Here is a 17,199-nt window from a genome sequence, read left to right as displayed (position 1 = left end):
TGGTTTAAAATTGGAAATCAGATTAAATAATTCTCAAGGTCTCATTATGTCCCTGTATTGTGTGACATTTCTCTCTGTCCTTCTCTGGACCACAGAATCCATTTTTACCTGCAAATTCACATGGAAGTGATTGACGGCTTTATCACGACTTTGTAATACAAAGCTTCCAAAGACTCTGAAGAATCAAGGGCTGGGAGTCTGGTCTGACTTTATCTTGGGTGATGTTATTTTACTGAAAATGGTCACTGAAGCTTGTGCTGATTTTGAAAATGTTCAGGTCATTCAAGGTCAGTAGTAAATGTATGAGAACAATCGCCTCACAGGAATAACCAGAGATGTGGTGTTCAACCATCAGGAGAAAGGAAATTAATGCCTATAGCACAATTGTCCCTACAGGTCTAAGAGTAAAAATGCACTTTTCAGTATTGCTTATCCAAGTGTCCTGGCAGAAATTACTAGGAGGCATTTCTATAAAGAAAGCCCCCAGGTACGGTGTTGAGGCATGGGTCAAAGGCTACGTCCCTCATTTGCAACTCCATTTTTTTTTATATAGATTTGTATGCCAAGACCATGAGTCTAGGAAGACACTCAAGATAATCTTCTGGAGCCTGTTCCCACCTTAGGTTGGGGAGCATGAACAAAGAATGCAAAGACTGTGGTTCTAGTCGCAGCTACTAACCCACTATCCCCATAAGTCTGTCACACTTCTCAGTTTCTGTTTTTCCATAAAACGAAGATAGATAATTACGTCATTTCACCCTAAGTCATGGAATTTAAATGAAGATCAATGGAAATGATTACTGAAATTTCACTGATATGCAAATTTTGTTTATTCTCATTGAGCAACAAAGGCCATAGTAGAAATCCTTGTGTAGCCACAGCTGCCTTGCTTCTAAATAAATGCACATTGGGCTTGTTTCAAAAAAATGTAAGGCTTTCCATATCATCTATTCCCAGACTGTCGTGAGTCTCAGGTTTACTGAGATCAAGAACACATTGCATACTCATACTCTGCCTCTTGCAAAGCCCCACAGGTTATTTCTCCTTATTGATGGCCACTTGGCCTATGCGCCTTGGGACCCACCTACCTCCAGCACCTGTCCTTGTATCCCCAGCCCTGCTCAGTTCTGCCTCATTCCAGACTTTTCCCAGTCACATCTTGTCTCCATCCCCAATGCCACATGACTCAAGCCCTGGAGAGCCAGCCCCAGGCAACCTAATCAAAGGATGCTCCCCCTCAAAGCTGATCTTCTCTGGGATTGGATTTTTCTTTCCAGTTGCTTAGAAAATAAGGTTTTCTCTGTATGGTCACATTCAGTTTGAAAACACCAAAGGAAAGCTTAATTCTATTGTCTTAGCTTATAGCTAGAAGGTTTTTATTCTTTAGATGATTATGCTGACAGTTCACAGATTAATGAAAAACATCTGCTTTCTTTTTGTCATTTCTCAAGCACTTATGTAGTATCACAGTGAGCCAGAAACTGCTCTAAGTGTTCCAGAAATATTAAGTCACTGAGTCATCAAGAATAACCACATCTTACCACCATTGTTGTCACCCTGTGGTGTACCACAGCACAGTTCTGACCCTGACTACCTATAGCACGGACCCTGCAAGTTAAGGGCAGGGTTGCCACCCCCCACCCACTTCAGACACAGCCACAAGTTTGGGAGTCTCCATGCTCACTCACACTTCTGACCAACTAGCTATCAGTTCTGGGGCTCCCACATCTCCCTCAGATTTGATAATTCTCTAGAACAACTCACAGAGCTCAGGAATGCACTATACTTACTATGACAGCTTTCTTAGGGAGGGTCCGAACCGGGATCAACCATACACACAGACACTCAAGGTGAGGTGTGGGAATCAGGGCACATCACCCTCCAGGTATACAGAGGTGTTCACCAACCTCTGTTGGCACAGTCTTCCTTGAGGTTTGGTTTCTAAGTATGATGGACTCCATCACTGAACTCGGCTTCCTGTCCTCCTCCCCTCCTAGAGGCCGGGCTGCTCACAGCTCAGTCATTTAATCACAACATTGGATTTTCTGCCATGACCAGCCCCCACCCTGGGGCACCTTGTTAGCATAAATACAAGTGTGATCCCAGGGATCTTGGGATCCTCCACAACAGAGGCAGTCCTATGGCAAGGACTGAGCATCTCCCTTCCCAGGAAGCAAGGAGAAAGGACCGAATAAATGCTTTACAGCACCCACATTTTACACTTGAGGGGACATGTGACAAAGACTTTGCTAAATTGCCTAAGTCACAGCGCCAACAGGTGCAGAGCCAGCTTCCAAACCAGGATGTGTGGCTCTGGGGTCCCTCTCCATAGTGACTACAGTATGTGGCCTCACAGGTCGCTTCTGGGAGTCATGTGGACATTCAGAACAAGACCAAGGGTTTGATAAATAATATGATGGAAAGATGGGAAATAATGGCTCCACGTTGTTCCATTTGACTTGAGCTTTTAGCTTAAAAGCGGAACAGCGGTCAACCATATTGCAAGGAGCCTTCATAGTTCTCATTTCTGTAGAAAGGAAATGTTTTCCTAATAACAGACTGTCTTCTTAGGTTGTTATACACTTATACTAAACTGACACTATTCTGCACCTAAAGCTGACTGGCTATAACAGGGAAACTCAAATCAGCAATCTCCTCTTTCAAGCCAAATTAGAAGTTTTCAAATTGCAAATAAAAATGACCACCTCACTGAAACAAACAATATGAGAGTGGGTACGTGTGACATGAGTCAAGTTACTTAAGTTCTGACTCTCAGACAGGGATGTATAACATAGGGATAGAATCCAAAGTATTTGTGTTACCTCTGGAACTCATACTGTATATTAACTAAATTAGATTTAAATAAATATTTTTTAAAAAGCATTTGTGTTGTATGTGTCAATAAGTTTAAACTGAAAAACATATAAAGATAAAAAATGTCATGGGAATAAAAGATTCAGCACACAGAATATGGTGGATGATACCATAATTGTGTTGTACGGTGACGCATGGAAATTACACTTGGGGTGAGCACAGCATATAGGATGTTGAATCACTGTGTTGTACACTAGGAACTAACGTAACATTGTATGTCAATGATTCCCAATTTTTAAAAATTCACAACAACAACCACAAAATGAAAGAAAGAGCGTTCATGTGTTGTTCTGCAAATTAAATGCGATGATCCATGTAAACACTCTGCACAAGTCCTGATGTCCGGTCACGACACAGGACCCATGAATCAGTGAACCCCCACAACTGTTCAGTGAGCAACTCCTCCCCACCAGGTACTATGCAGAATTGCTGCAGATTCAACTCGAGGACCCCGTGAAAAAGAGTATTCAAAGAAAACGTTGGGACATATCAGACTTTTCAGTGATGACAAACCCTAGGAGTACATGTCATGTTGAAACATCACAGGGCATATTCTGTCAAAGCTGTCTCATCAGTGGTAGTCACCGTACACTTAACCCTGAGATCTACGTCAGGACACGAAAAACTGCACAGAGAGGAGGCAAGAAGGCAAGAAAGAACAGATGGGGGGACAGCGGTCAAGTATGACAAGAGTTGCTGCAAATTTAAAGCAGAGAGGGGAAGCCTCAAAGCTTTACAGACAGGGAAGGTAGTAGCTGAGAGGACTCTGGTTAAATCTAATCTGCTCATTTTGAGATACAAACTTGAAAGTGAGGCAACAGACACCTTAATAATGCTCATGTAATAGAAGATATCTTAGGAACATGGAATATGGGGTGCCTGGGTGGCTCAGTCCATTAAGCATTTGACTATTGGTTTCAGCTGAGGTTGTGATATTGAGGTTTTGGGATCGAGACCCGTGTCCAGCTTTGCACTCAGCACTTGGTCTGCTTTGGATTTTCTCTCTCCTCTCCCCCACCCCTTGGGCTCTCTCTCTCTCTGTCAAATACATAAATAAAATATTTGTTTAAGAAACATGGAATATAAAAAAAAGAAAAGAAACATGGAATATGGAACAATTCAATAATATAGGAATTTCCTCTTGATTAAAGAAAGGGTTGCTGCTCACAGTGGGCCATAGCGTGAGTGACGTGCTTATTCTAACTAACTCGAGTGTAATCTAGCACACAAATCCTTACAGGACAATTCGTAGGAGTTGATATTGGAAAGGGAATTTGACTTGAATGCTGAGGTATCAGAAACTATTCAAATATTTCTTAAAATTTCAGTAAAATATATCTTAGGATAATGTAAAAGGAGTGAGTTATTCTAGCAAGAAAGAGGAAGTTGGATTTAACACTGAAATTGGCAATGATAATTCCGATGTGGTAATGGGAGTTAAGTCCTCAGAATGAGGGCTGCCTATAAACGGTGGGAAAAGACCCTTTCTGAAGAAAAACATCAGACTATATGGAGAAGAAGGGAAGGCCATTAAGTTTTTTCCAATCCCACATCTCTTAATAATAGTTTGCATTATTCTTTCTTGGGCAAAATAATGAGCTGAAAGGAGCAGTGAGCTTCTTGTTACGCTTCTCCCACCTGAAGAAAAACCAACCAATGTGGCAACTCCTGCTTGCTCTTTCCCATTCTTCCTGGAGTTTTGTTTTGTTCTAATTCATTCTTCACCCCCCTAAAGCTGAGGAACTTCTAGAAACAGCTGAAGAGCAGGCTTCACATTGAAAAATTCAGATTATCAAAGCATTCAAGAAGGCACTGGGTTTAAATGAGGGCAACCTGGATTTTCACAGAATAGCATTTATTTTAATGGAGGGAAAAAATAGAAACATTTTGGGGGAAACTCAGCCCTACTGAGGTGACAAGAGAGACAGGACCTAACCCTCCGGAACACCAGGGCTGAACCACTGGCTGCAACAACTGGTGTGTGAAGAAATCCTGTTTGTAAATCATGCACAAGAGATCTGAGGAAGAAATACATTTATGTTTTCTGTTAGTCAAGCCAGTGCTCAGATTCATTTCATCTATGTTCTCTATCAAAAGAATAGCGTGTTAGGGGTGCCGGGGTGTCTCAGTCAGCTGAGCGTCTGTTTATTTATTTATTATTTGATTCTTGGTTTTAGTTCAAGTCCTGATCTCAGGGTCCTGAGATCGAGTCCTGCCTCAGGCTGTCTGCTCATCAAGGAATCTGCTTGAGATTATCCCCCTCTCCCTCCCCCACCCCCTCCCTGCTCTCTTGTGCTCTCTCCACCTTCTCTCAAACAGATAAATAAATATTTTTAAAAAAGCGCATAAAAAAATTAAAAAAAAGAGCGGCATGTGAAAAATCTCCTACATGTTTCCATAAGTTTGTTGTCCAAACCAATCACCATTGTGGTATCAGATACACTCAAAGGAAGAAGTGCTCTTTTTTTTTTCTTAACAATACACACATTTACCAGCTTTAGAAAAAAAATTTTGACCATTACAATGTTTATGAGTTTGTTTATGGAGAAAATTGAGTGTCCATATTTGTCCTCCTGGTACAAAAGCACAGTTCAGGAGAGCAATTATACAGAGTATAATTTCTGCACTGTACCTCCTTGTTATTTTATCTTGTGTCCTCCTTCATATTTACTTTATAACACTCTAAGGACAATGAAAAACAAAAAGTCTATCAAAATTATAAATTATAAAACACATTTGACAAATGTACTTAGTTGTTAACTTTGAACTAGCCAGGTCTACGTGCAATTTTTTTCAGAGTTAAAAAATAGTTAAAAATATGATTCAGTTGTTCTTTGATTAAATTTCCTTTTTTTAAAAAAGATTTTATTTACTTATTATTAGAGAGAGAGCACAAGTGGATGGAAGGAACAGAGGGAGAAGCCAACTCCCCACAGAGCAGGGAGCTTGATGTGGGACTCGATCTAGGACCCTGGGATCATGACCTGAGCCAAAGGCAGATGCTTAACTGACTGAGCCACCCAGGTGCCCTGATTTAATTTTCAATTCTATCTCTGAAGAAAGATAACAGTGGACTACAATGAAAAAGCAGGTCGAAATTCAACAAAAACTCACTGCAAAGTTTCTAAGCTTTGCTCAAATTCAATAAAAGAGAATGTAATCAAACCAATTATATTTAATCATGTAGAATAGGCCACTTATTAATCTGTTCAAAGCATATTGTTGAATCAACAATATAAAAATATACATAAAAATACTTTTTTGAGAAAATTGGTAGTGTTTTTTTTTTTTACATTTTTAAAAGCAGAAGACATAGACAAAACTATAGATACATGGATAAGTTAGTATTTATCCAAAATAACTTATTAGGAAAGAATTTGGCCTTAACTCAAACTTGAAATCTGTCTATATTTTAACAACTCTTTACCTGGAAAGCCCACAGGTAATTTGGAAACTAAAATGGAACATACTGGGTATTGACTTTAATATCAACACTTGAAAAATAAAACTTTTCCACAGCAAATGTGTGTATTACTCCTTTCATTCTGGGGGTATCAGTTCAGACAATATAATAATATAAACAGAATATCAACCTATTTTAACCATTGGTTTGGGGTCACTTGTATTTATTTTGTTAACCATTCCTGACTGGACTCTAACTTTTATTTCTATGGCCTTTTTCCTCTATCTCCCACATCAATGCGATAGTATTTTTCTTCCACCTGTGAAAACAGGAGAGCGAATGTGTTGCAGGAGCAGGCGATCTGGGTAAGATTGCTGGGCTATGAATCCTGATCTGTCATTACCCTGCTCTGTGATCTTGAGAAAATAAGAGAAGCTTAATAGGGCTTTGAGGATAGCAAATGATAATCCATGAAATTCTTAGCAGAATGTCTTACATGTTAAAAACCAAGCTTCTTTCCAGCACAGCTGAAAAGTCCAATCCAATAATGAATCTGTGTCAGTAATAAGTAGAGTAATAAGTAGAGTAAATGTATGCATTTACACACAGCTTCAGCCTCTTGAATTATCAAGAGTAATTTGTAATTAAAAGTATGTTTGAATGTGAGTGATGGCACCAGCACTGAAACAAGTTTCCCTCTGAGCTCCTGTACTCCGCACGACTGCCTTCTGAGGTGTCCATTGGAAGCATCTTTTCTACTTCCTGGGAAAGGAAATCAGGTCATGCTAAATCTGGCCAGTGGAACTGATTTTCTGATGGATGAATCCCAAGAGCTCTCATGATCCTTAGCTCCTCATTCCTGGAGCGAACCTGCTTGCTCCTCCTGTTGTGAGCTTTGTCTGGGTTCCTCACTGGGAGACCTGATCTGGTTCTCAGGTGCCTTGGACCTTGTTGGTTAAAGTTGCCTGCTAATGGGGTACATTATAAACCCCTCCAGCCACCATATTGAGTTATGTCCCTCCAATATAACTTCTATCACTACTATTTATTTTTTCAAATTGTCTGAACCTAGATGCTGTTATTTATTCAGGGAACCCTCAGATGTTTCAGTATTAGAAGGACTCTCCATTGCCAGAAAAGAAACCTTTTCATAGAAAGTAACTTCACCAAGCTTCCACTGCTTATATAGAGCAGATTTTGTTTTCGACTCGAAATATTTTTTGCTTATGTATTTCCTTCTTTTGTTGAGATAGGATTCACACAGCACAAAATTCACTTTTAAAGTGTACAATTCAGTGCTTTTTTCCTGCATATTCACAAATTTGTGTAAGCAGCACATTCACTTCTAGAATATTTCCATTATCCCCAAAAGACTCTTACTGAATAAGAGTCATTTTCATTGCCCTCTGTCTCCACTCCTAGCAACCACTAATATACTTTCTATTTCTATGGATTTGCCAATTCTGGAGATCTCATGCAAAAGGGGTCATACGATATGTGGCCTCTGGTATCTGCCTTCACTCACTTAGCATGACGTTTTGACATTCATCTTTGTTGCAGTATGCATCAGTATTTAAGAGATATTTTAGACAACCAGAAATCATTGAGATTTGTACTTCACAGAGAAAAAAAGTGAATATTTGTATTTTCTACTTTAGGAATGTAGTCACCATTATCATCACTGGAAATCTTACCATTCTGTTTAGCCAAAAACGTGAAGTATGTTTAAAATATCACATTTGGTCTCCTGGTGACAAACCTGATCTAATAACTAAAATAATAATGTTTTAAAGAATAAGAGGATTTTCATAAAATTATGCTAAACTCATCATTGTCAACAAGTATTTTTTGGTAAGTATGTTGACATCCAGCTTCAATTTAGTTACAAGTCTGTCTTAATACTGACTGTAAAATGGTGGTTAGCAGGGATGGTAAATAAAATAATCAACTGCTCAGTGAGCATGATCTATGACGTGAACACTCACAGCTTGCTGGAGACAGTTGGAAGGTCATGGAGGATCTCTTCATATGGCTCCTCGGAGGCCAAGGCAGGGACAGATAAATGCTCTTTTACCCTTTCTTCCCAGGCAACTTCGGCTTTCAGCAGCATTTCTTCAATAAACTCAGATGCAGCAATATCTATAAGAAACAATGCAAAAATCAGCAAAAGTGGGTGATGAGTCCACAGAAAACTGTTCATTTTCAATAATTCTGATGTGCTTAAAATGCTAAAATTGATCAACACCTAGAGCAAAACCAAAAGCATTAAAAGTTTATAGTAGGAATAAAATCACAGTACTGCCGTTTTAAAAGACAATCTTGTTTTCTATCCATGGCATATTTAATTAGAAATGAAAAAATATAAAAAAATTCATTGAGTGGTGATGTGTAAAATGTAAAATCACAGAGAAACTAAGCTTGAACTTGATGCCATTTTATTTTCAGTGTAACTCTTCCTTCATCTTGATGAATAAGAGTCAAAATGATGAAAATAGTTGCACATTCCCAAAGACTTGGTTACTGTAAAACTTGTAGGCATTCTACAAATATTCTACTAAATGGGCAGATTTACAAATAAATAGTTGCATTATGAAAATGGTGAGTGCAGCCTCTGTGATCTGTTTTTTCTATCTAAAATATAATTATATTTCCTTATGAATTATATGTTAACATTGACATCTGAATATATTTGGGCACAATACAGATGTGTATTAATCAAATTAACACTTACTAACAACTGAAACTGGAAGTCAAAAACCCTGAAGAAAAATTCACATTAATAACAACTAGGAACTTAATGTACACAACTGATCCTTTTCAATCCTCGTGACTAAAGCTCATGACCTCCTGTGTCTACAAATTTAAATTGTGTTGCTTGATGGGCTGGATGAGTTAATTCAGCCACCACGATAAGATGTTTATGCCAAGAATTTATCAGCATTTGGTCTAGGTTAAATCATATCTATGTAAGGAGTAGGAGCAGCTCAACTTCCTCCCCTTGGGTGATTATTTCTATCCCACCTAATAACCACACCTCACCTCAAACTGCTCTTGTCCTGAAGATAATATTATGTATACACTCCAAATTCAAGGAACATAAAATAGCAAGAATATAATACTGATGATGATTTTCATTTACTCAGTCATGATATGGGTGTGTACCTTCCTGTTCCCTGTGTTATTATTTTATCTGGTTCATTCTTCTTGCTGTTGATGTTTTACCTGCATTAGATGTTTTTACATCCTGCATTTACTCAAAACTCTCACCACATTATTGGTCTTTGTCTCTTGTGTGTGAAAGTATTTTCCATCAATCAACAAATGATTATTGAGAGTCCTCTACCAGCCCATCACTGTGTCTCTCTTGACCAACAAGGCATGGAAAATGGATTACATTGATGGTAGAGTTGGCATGACCAACATGGGCAAACTGTCTAAGACAGCCATCCTATCCTGAGGTGGCCAGGGCTGAGGCTAGACTAGACATTTAGTCATACCCAGGGCTCTAGGACTTTGGGCCACCTAAGGTGTCCATTTTGGCACATTTAAGTCTAGCACACTAGACCTAAAAGGTAGAAGTGTGACACATGGGAGTCCATGCAGCCAAGAGTCGATCATATATTCTCTTCTCTGGAAAAGAAGCTGGGGATATGAACTTGACAAATGTGATCTGTTAGAACTACAACAAGCAGAGGATGTGACATATTCCACAATAAATACATTAAAAATATTTTAAAACCCACACATTTCTATTTGCTCTTTTAATATTTACCATTAGACATACTTTTGTCATTAATACCTAGATTACTACACTATCATTAACATTAGCCTGATTCTAAAGTTTGAAACTATAATGCCATCACAGAGTTTCATTTGTTAATAAATATTCAGTTTATTTTCACAGATAAGATGAATAAACATGAAACAACATTTAATGCCAATAAAATAAGAGAGCAAATCACTCATCCTGTCTTAAGTTAGAGGCTTATCATGTAATCATACTCCTATGAGAAATCTTAGGCATAAAGTGCTTTTAGGTTATTAGAGGTATATTAACAAGAATAAGTAGAATTAAGTTATTTAGCTCAATCATTACCTTCAGGATTTTATATCATTTTATTACTTAGACTACACCTTTCTCTTTGTTATTTAGAATTTTTATTTTTAATAAAAACTTACAATAAATTTGTTTTCAAATTTTAAAAGCTAGAAAATGGATAAAGCACTCTTTTTTAAAGTTAGAATATGAATATATGAAAGAACAGTGGGAAAAAGAACTCTAGAAATTTTCAAAAGATACTTATTAAAAAGTCTCATTAAATTTAGATTTTGAAAGTTTTAAATTAGCTTGAGAATATCAGTCTCGATTTCTTGCAGTACACCTACTGGTGCAGAAAAAAAAAATTATCATTATCTAAAATTACCCTGATGAACAAGTATGTATTTGATATGAGAAGAAACTAGATAAGTAACAGCAAAAATATATTTTAAAGTAATGGACATTGAAAGAATCACGGCCCGGGAAGTTTAAAGTCCCAAAAGCGAATTGCAGTGAAATACAAGGGCATCCAATGAATGGAAGGAACCACTGTGTAACACCCTCTTGTACGGCAGGTGAGCTCAAGAACAGTGCTTGAACTGGAGCATCTGCACAGAGTTTCTCAGGGGAGGCTGACTATTCTGTAGCTATGTCTATGATGGATGAACAAGTTTGGAAGGACAGGAAGGAATCAGTGAGTGCACAGCCTCCCAGGATGCTCATAACCTACCTGAAGGCTTCTCTTCATTGCAGTTCAGAAGGTTTGGATTTGCCTGATGCATCAGAAGCAGCTTCACCAGGTTTGTCTGAAACAAACATTTGCTGCAATAAGAACCAGTGCACTGGAGACTGAAGATTCATCAGCGAGTAGCACACAGGGGTGGTCTCCAGGGCACCTAGAGCCCTGCTGCAGTGAGCATTGGTATATCCCACCCTAAATGTTTCTTACTCTCCCTGCTTCCACTCTTTCCAGTTCCTTTTAACAAAATAGACAGACATTCAAACCAAAAATTACTTATCAGATGAGGAATAAATTGCTGAGGATTTGAAAAGGCTCACTTAACACTTTTCAGCTTTATTTTAGGGCATCTTGTGGGAGGAATTACATGCTATATGTTTTTTTGTTTTAATTTAGCGACTCATTCAAGTCTCACTGGTACTGTCCACAGTCTCCACAGCCCCACAGGCGATATGAACTAAAGTCACATGGAAGTCAGAAAAACTTAAATCTTGAGCTATAAGAAGAAAGCCACTTGATGAGAGGTTGATATATTCCTTAAACCTTATTATAAAATATAAATTCAAAGAGTACATATAATGTACATGAACCGCTGAAAGAACAATAATGAAATAATTTCCAGTGTGCCCAACCTAGTTTTTTAAAGATTTATTTATTTTAGAGATGGAGAGCATGGAGGGGAGGAGCAGGAGAGGGAGAGACCCAAGCAGATTCCCTGCTGAGCGCAGAGCCCAACCTGAGGCTCGATTCCAGGACCCTGAGATCATGACCTGAGCAGAAATTAAGAGTCAGACACTCAACGGACTCAGCCACCCAACTTAAAAAAAAAATAGGCCATTCATGGTATCTTTCTATGTTTCTTCCCAACATTATTCCTTTCCCAAAATTTCCCAGAGTTGACCACTCTCATGAATTTGGGGCTATTGCTATGATGGTGATGGATATAAATAAGATTTATTCATTTTCCTGGTTGCACATAACTGTACCGTACAAATATATCACAATTTACCTGCCCTCTTCAGTGGACATTCAAGCCATTTTCAGGCACTTAATTTTACAAATAACATTGCTACAGATATTCTCTCTCCTCTGGCTTTCTTGGTGCCCATGTGCAAGGGTCTCTTCAGGACACACGCATATAGGACTGAAATTGCCAGGATAAAGATTAGGACATCATCAAAATGGCTTAGATAGCTCCAATTGTTTTTACAGAAAGCTCAGATCTACACTCCTATTCCCAACAAGAGTTCCTGTTGCTCCACGTCCTATTGAATAATTTTGTGGCCAGCCCCAGTGGCCCGGGGCGGGGGGTGGCGCCGACTTTGGCCTGGGGTGTGATCCTGGAGACCCAGTATCGAGTCCCGCATTGGGTTCCCTGCATGGAACCTGCTTCTATACCTCTCCCTCTGCCTGTGTCTCTGCCGCTCTCTCTCTCTGTCTATCATGAATAAATAAATAAAATCTTTAAAAAAATTGTTATTGTGCATTTACATATGCCTAGATTCACATTCTCTCCAACATTTGATATTGACATTTTTTAAAATTTAGCTATCATACTGGACATAAAGTAATAGCTCAGTCTAGTTTAACTTATTTCTGAGATGACAAAGGATACCTTTCCCTCTGTTTAGCGGTCCCTCCTAGATTTTCTTTGGTGAACTGTCTATTCAAGACTTCTTCACCCATTTATCACTGGAGTGTTTATCTTTGTATAAGTGATCTGTGCTCTTTATGTGTTCCAGAGATATTTGTCAGATAGATATGTGTATTACAAGTATTTCCTCCTGTTCTATGGCTTGCCTACTCATTCTTGAAAATGTTTTTCTAAGAAAAGAATACTTTAACTTTTGCTTTTGTTAAAGTACAACATCTGTATTTTTTTTCTACTAGCAGTTAGCCTTTTTATGTTCAAATAACTCTTTGTCGGGATCCCTGGGTGGCGCAGCGGTTTGGCGCCTGCCTTTGGCCCAGGGCGCGATCCTGGAGACCCGGGATCGAATCCCACATCGGGCTCCCGGTGCATGGAGCCTGCTTCTCCATCTGCCTATGTCTCTGCCTCTCTCTCTTTCTCTCTCTGTGACTATCATAAATAAATAAAAATTAAAAAAAAACAAATAACTCTGTCAGCTCAAAGGTCATGACAATATCATACTATATTTTCTCCTAAATGCTTTATAATTTTAACTTTTATACTTGTAGTCTCTCTCAAGCGAGTTTTTGCAAATGGCATAAAAAGGCTCAAATTTATTTTGGTCCAGTACCCATCCGTTTTTTATCAATATTTCTTGAAAAGACTTTTTTCTCTTACTAAATTGCTTTGGTACTTTTGTAGAATATTAATTGACTTTATATGTCCCTGTTTCTAGACTTTATTCTATGTTTCATTGATGTATTTGTCTACCCTTATTGCATTCCCCAACTATCTTGATTAGTGTAGCTTTATAGCCAATATTGAAATCTTTTAAGTAAAACACTTATAGTGAGTCTTGAAAAAAGCCTGCAATTTTCTTATTTTTTAAGATAATTTTGTCTATATAGGTAGTTTGTATCTCCATACAAATTTTAGAGTGGGGGCACCTGGGTGGCTCAGTGGTTGAGTGTCTCCCTTACTTAGGCTCAGTGCATGATCTCGGGGTCCAGGACTGAGGTGTATTAGCAGAACTAATGTTCTGCTGAGTAAGGAAACTAAATATTCTCATTCAAATTCTTAAATCGAGTTGGATAGACACCAGCTGTGTCTCTGCCTCTCTGTCTTTCATCAACAAATAAATAAAATCTTTAAAAAAGTTTTAGAATGAACTTTTCAGTTTCTAAAAGAAAGTGTTTAGGCTTTTAATTGGAATTGTTCCTATGCAGGGAGCCTGACATGGGACTCGATCCCGGGACTCTAGGATCACACCCTGAGGTGAAGGCGGCGCTAAACCCCTGAGCCACCCAGGCTGCCCTCCTTTGTTATTCTTAACCTTCTGTCTCCTTTCTCAATTTTGTCTTTGTTTCCATTTTTTGCTTTATTATAGTAATGAGAACAAGACTGGTTTTTCCAATCTTGGGTTTTGCTCTTGTAACATGTGCTATGGTATTCTCCCCACACACAAAGCTTTGCATCCTGCACACAGAGGCATCTCCCCACCCACCAATGACTGTTCTTATTAGTATTCTCATTAAAATTTTAATTAGATTTTAAATAGTGTGCTCATTGTTAGCTTTCCCAGAGTGTTGGTATCATAGAACACAAATTATATCAATAACATTTAAATTATGTTACAGCAGAGTGCTTATATGTAGTTTATTTTTATTTTCAAATAGTTTACTAAAGAAAGAGATACTCTTGAAGTATGAAAGACAATATAGAGGGCATACTCCTAGGACATTAAAATTGGCATAGGAAGGAGTTTCATTTTATATTAAAGATGAGAGTGATGTGCTTGCATTGAAACCACACGAAAGAGAAGAAGAAGAGAGATGAAGAGCAGGAGAGAGAAGGACAAAGGAAGTAAAGGAAGAAGAAAAGGGAAAAACGCCCCAAATTAGCTAAGATTGCCTTCATTTTTCACAAATTTGAAAGATTAGTCATATACCTAAACGCTTTCATATCTCTGCAAAAAATGTCAGCTATCAGCGTGTAACAATTGCTTTGCATTTCCAAATTCAATTCAGTGCGTCCAGACTCCAAAGAGAAACCTGTGCAATCTCTTAGCGAACCACTTCTCTCAACCAGAAGTGCAGACAGACAGCACCGAATGAATAAAACCAAAATGTTTCCTACAGAAGAATCTTTAGCAATAAAAGCCACTTCATATTATTTCAGGCCCATAAAAATAAAGCACTCATGTGTGGAAGAAGGAAACTTCTCTCATTTGGGGAATTCCTTTCTTTTTTTAGAGTATTTCCCATGTGCCTCCCATCAGAAATCAGGGAGGCATGGCATAGAACTAAATTAAACAGGCCTGTGCTAATTGCAATTTCTCTCTGGAACATTTGCTTTACCCTCGCAAAACACCTTCAGGTAAACTGCTTCAACTGTGACTAAGTTGAGTGTGTAATCCAGTAAGAATCTGTCACCAGTAGGACAAGAATGTTTATAATCACCGAAGGCTCCAGAGGATATGGTGACTGTGTGTGTGTGTGTGTGTGTGTGTGTGTGTGTGTGTGTGTGTGTGTAGGGGGGTGATGAGTGTGTAAAAGGAGACCCTGTGTGGCTAATAGAAAATGTACTTAAGCTGAAATTTAAATCCATGCAAGTTTTGCTGCATATGGACTTCATTCTTTAGAGAGCTGTCCTTCAGTTTGGATGAATTTAGCAAAACTAATTCCATGATGGTCATTTAAATGACCTCTTTAAAAAGTTGAACAATAGCAATGAGTGTTTGGACATAGCTGGTTTCCAGTTGAGACGCTATTTCACTTAATGAAATAATAAGAAACTGGAGTGTTAAAGGTCCCAGAACTCCCAGCGTGCATCTCCTACCTCACTGGTGCAAGCTCTACATTATAATGGGTAAATGCCTCCAACTCAGAAACCCCTGAAGGATTTCAGGCGTAAAATACAAAACCATTTAATAAATTGTTAATATTACCAGTTTGTGATCCAACTGTGATTTCTCATTAGACACACGAGTTCTGCCTCCATCCCTGAGAACACAGGCTCTCCAATCCTGCCTGTATCTGATTATCCTTCCAGGGATGATCCCTCTTCCCTTCTATGTAGCAGCCTCCTTCTCCTGCATCTCCTCCCGGTCAGACTCCTTGATGACCTCTTATGCTACCCAACAGATGTTGTCCATGCTGCCCACCCTTGGCTGGACTCTCTCTGCCTGCATGCCATTCTTCTGGGGCACTGGTGACAGACACATGCATCTGGGGACCATCCCTCCCATTGGCCAGCCAGCATGCATGCAGGCTCATGGGCTCGAGACCCCATTGTGTAGATGCAGTCAGTGTCGGCTGGACAGACAGGCTCCTGCCACTCCAGGGTAGATTCGGGTTCCCTCATTCGTGAATGAACAGAACTGCCAGTCCTAGATCGGTCCCTGTGCTGATAAGAAAGGGCTCTGTCCACACACTCAGTTGTCACAAGACTGGAGGGCAGTGGGGACAAATGAAGGGGTAATTGCAGGCTCTGTGATGACTGATGTGTTCAAGAGACACAGGGGCCACATTGGATATATGAGGGAGCCTCTTCACTGGAATTCGGGTAACTGGGAGAGGCAGTCACTGAAGTGGCATCTCCGTGTGGTCCCCCATGTAAGATTGAGCCACTTGACAATTTCAGGAAGAGCATGAAAGGAGGCACACAATGGCACAGTCCAGAAATTGGAAGTGGTCGAGTGTGACTACATGCTCCAATCTGGTGGGGGAGAGGTTAGGGAATGAAGCCCAGGCACACAGACTCCCAAACTGTGTTATGGAGTGTGTGTTTCCTCTCCCCAGCAGTGCAGAAGATGTTGTGGGGAGACACTGTGAGGACACCTGTGTTGACAAAGCTTACATGTGCAGAAGGAGCTGTGATGCAACAGGCTGGTGGTGGGTCAATCCCCAGGTAGGGATGGTGCTGCCCTGGATAGGGTAGGAGCTGTAATTACACCTCACCTAGCCCCAAGCCATTCCTAGGTAGGGGGAAGTTATTAGATACTGGAAGATGGAGAGGTAGGAGGAAGGATGATACCCAGTTTTGTGGTGAGTAAATGATGACACCTAGAGAGGACAACACCTGGGGTCGAGAAAGGAACTGATCATTCCCTTTGTACAGGAGTCCAGTTGGAGGGAAGGCTGGTAGAGATCACCCACTGGGCAGTGATCCTCAGGGGTCTGCAAAGTGAGAGGGAAACAGAGGCAGCTCTGGGAGACATGGGCATGGAAGGCTCGAAGCTGCAGGGTTGGAGATTCCCTAAAGATGTGTAAACACTGAGAGAGGGACCCTGCACAGAGCACAGAGCTGTCAATGCTGAGTGCTCAGAGCAGTGGGAGGAAAACCAGGGAGTGACTTTATGTTTGCCCAAAGCAAATAAATAAATAATAATAATAATAATTAATAAACCCTCTCACTATCTCTCAATACTTATGAACTTGGGTAAAAATATTTTTTGAGAATACAAAAGATTCTTTTGAACATCAGGAGATGCAGGTTGTGTGATACAAAATACT

At 39.5% G+C, this 17,199-nt stretch overlaps 1 protein-coding gene across 1 annotated transcript in view; it reads right to left on the bottom strand.

The window, feature by feature from the left end:
* MYO16 (myosin XVI) overlaps positions 1–17,199 on the bottom strand; it is a 444,013-nt gene that overhangs the window by 319,368 nt on the left and 107,446 nt on the right. The window contains exons 7-8 of the mRNA XM_055335623.1: positions 11,047–11,122; positions 8,263–8,416 (exon numbers count right to left, since the gene is read on the bottom strand). Of these exons, the coding sequence (XP_055191598.1) occupies positions 8,263–8,416; positions 11,047–11,122 (230 nt within the window). The remainder of the gene's footprint in view (positions 1–8,262; positions 8,417–11,046; positions 11,123–17,199) is intronic.

This window comes from Nyctereutes procyonoides, unplaced genomic scaffold (assembly GCF_905146905.1).
Source record: "Nyctereutes procyonoides isolate TBG_1078 unplaced genomic scaffold, NYPRO_anot_genome, whole genome shotgun sequence".
NCBI lineage: Eukaryota > Metazoa > Chordata > Mammalia > Carnivora > Canidae > Nyctereutes > Nyctereutes procyonoides.
The sequence above is the reverse complement of the archived record's forward strand: the minus strand, read 5'-3'. Positions and strand labels throughout refer to the sequence as shown.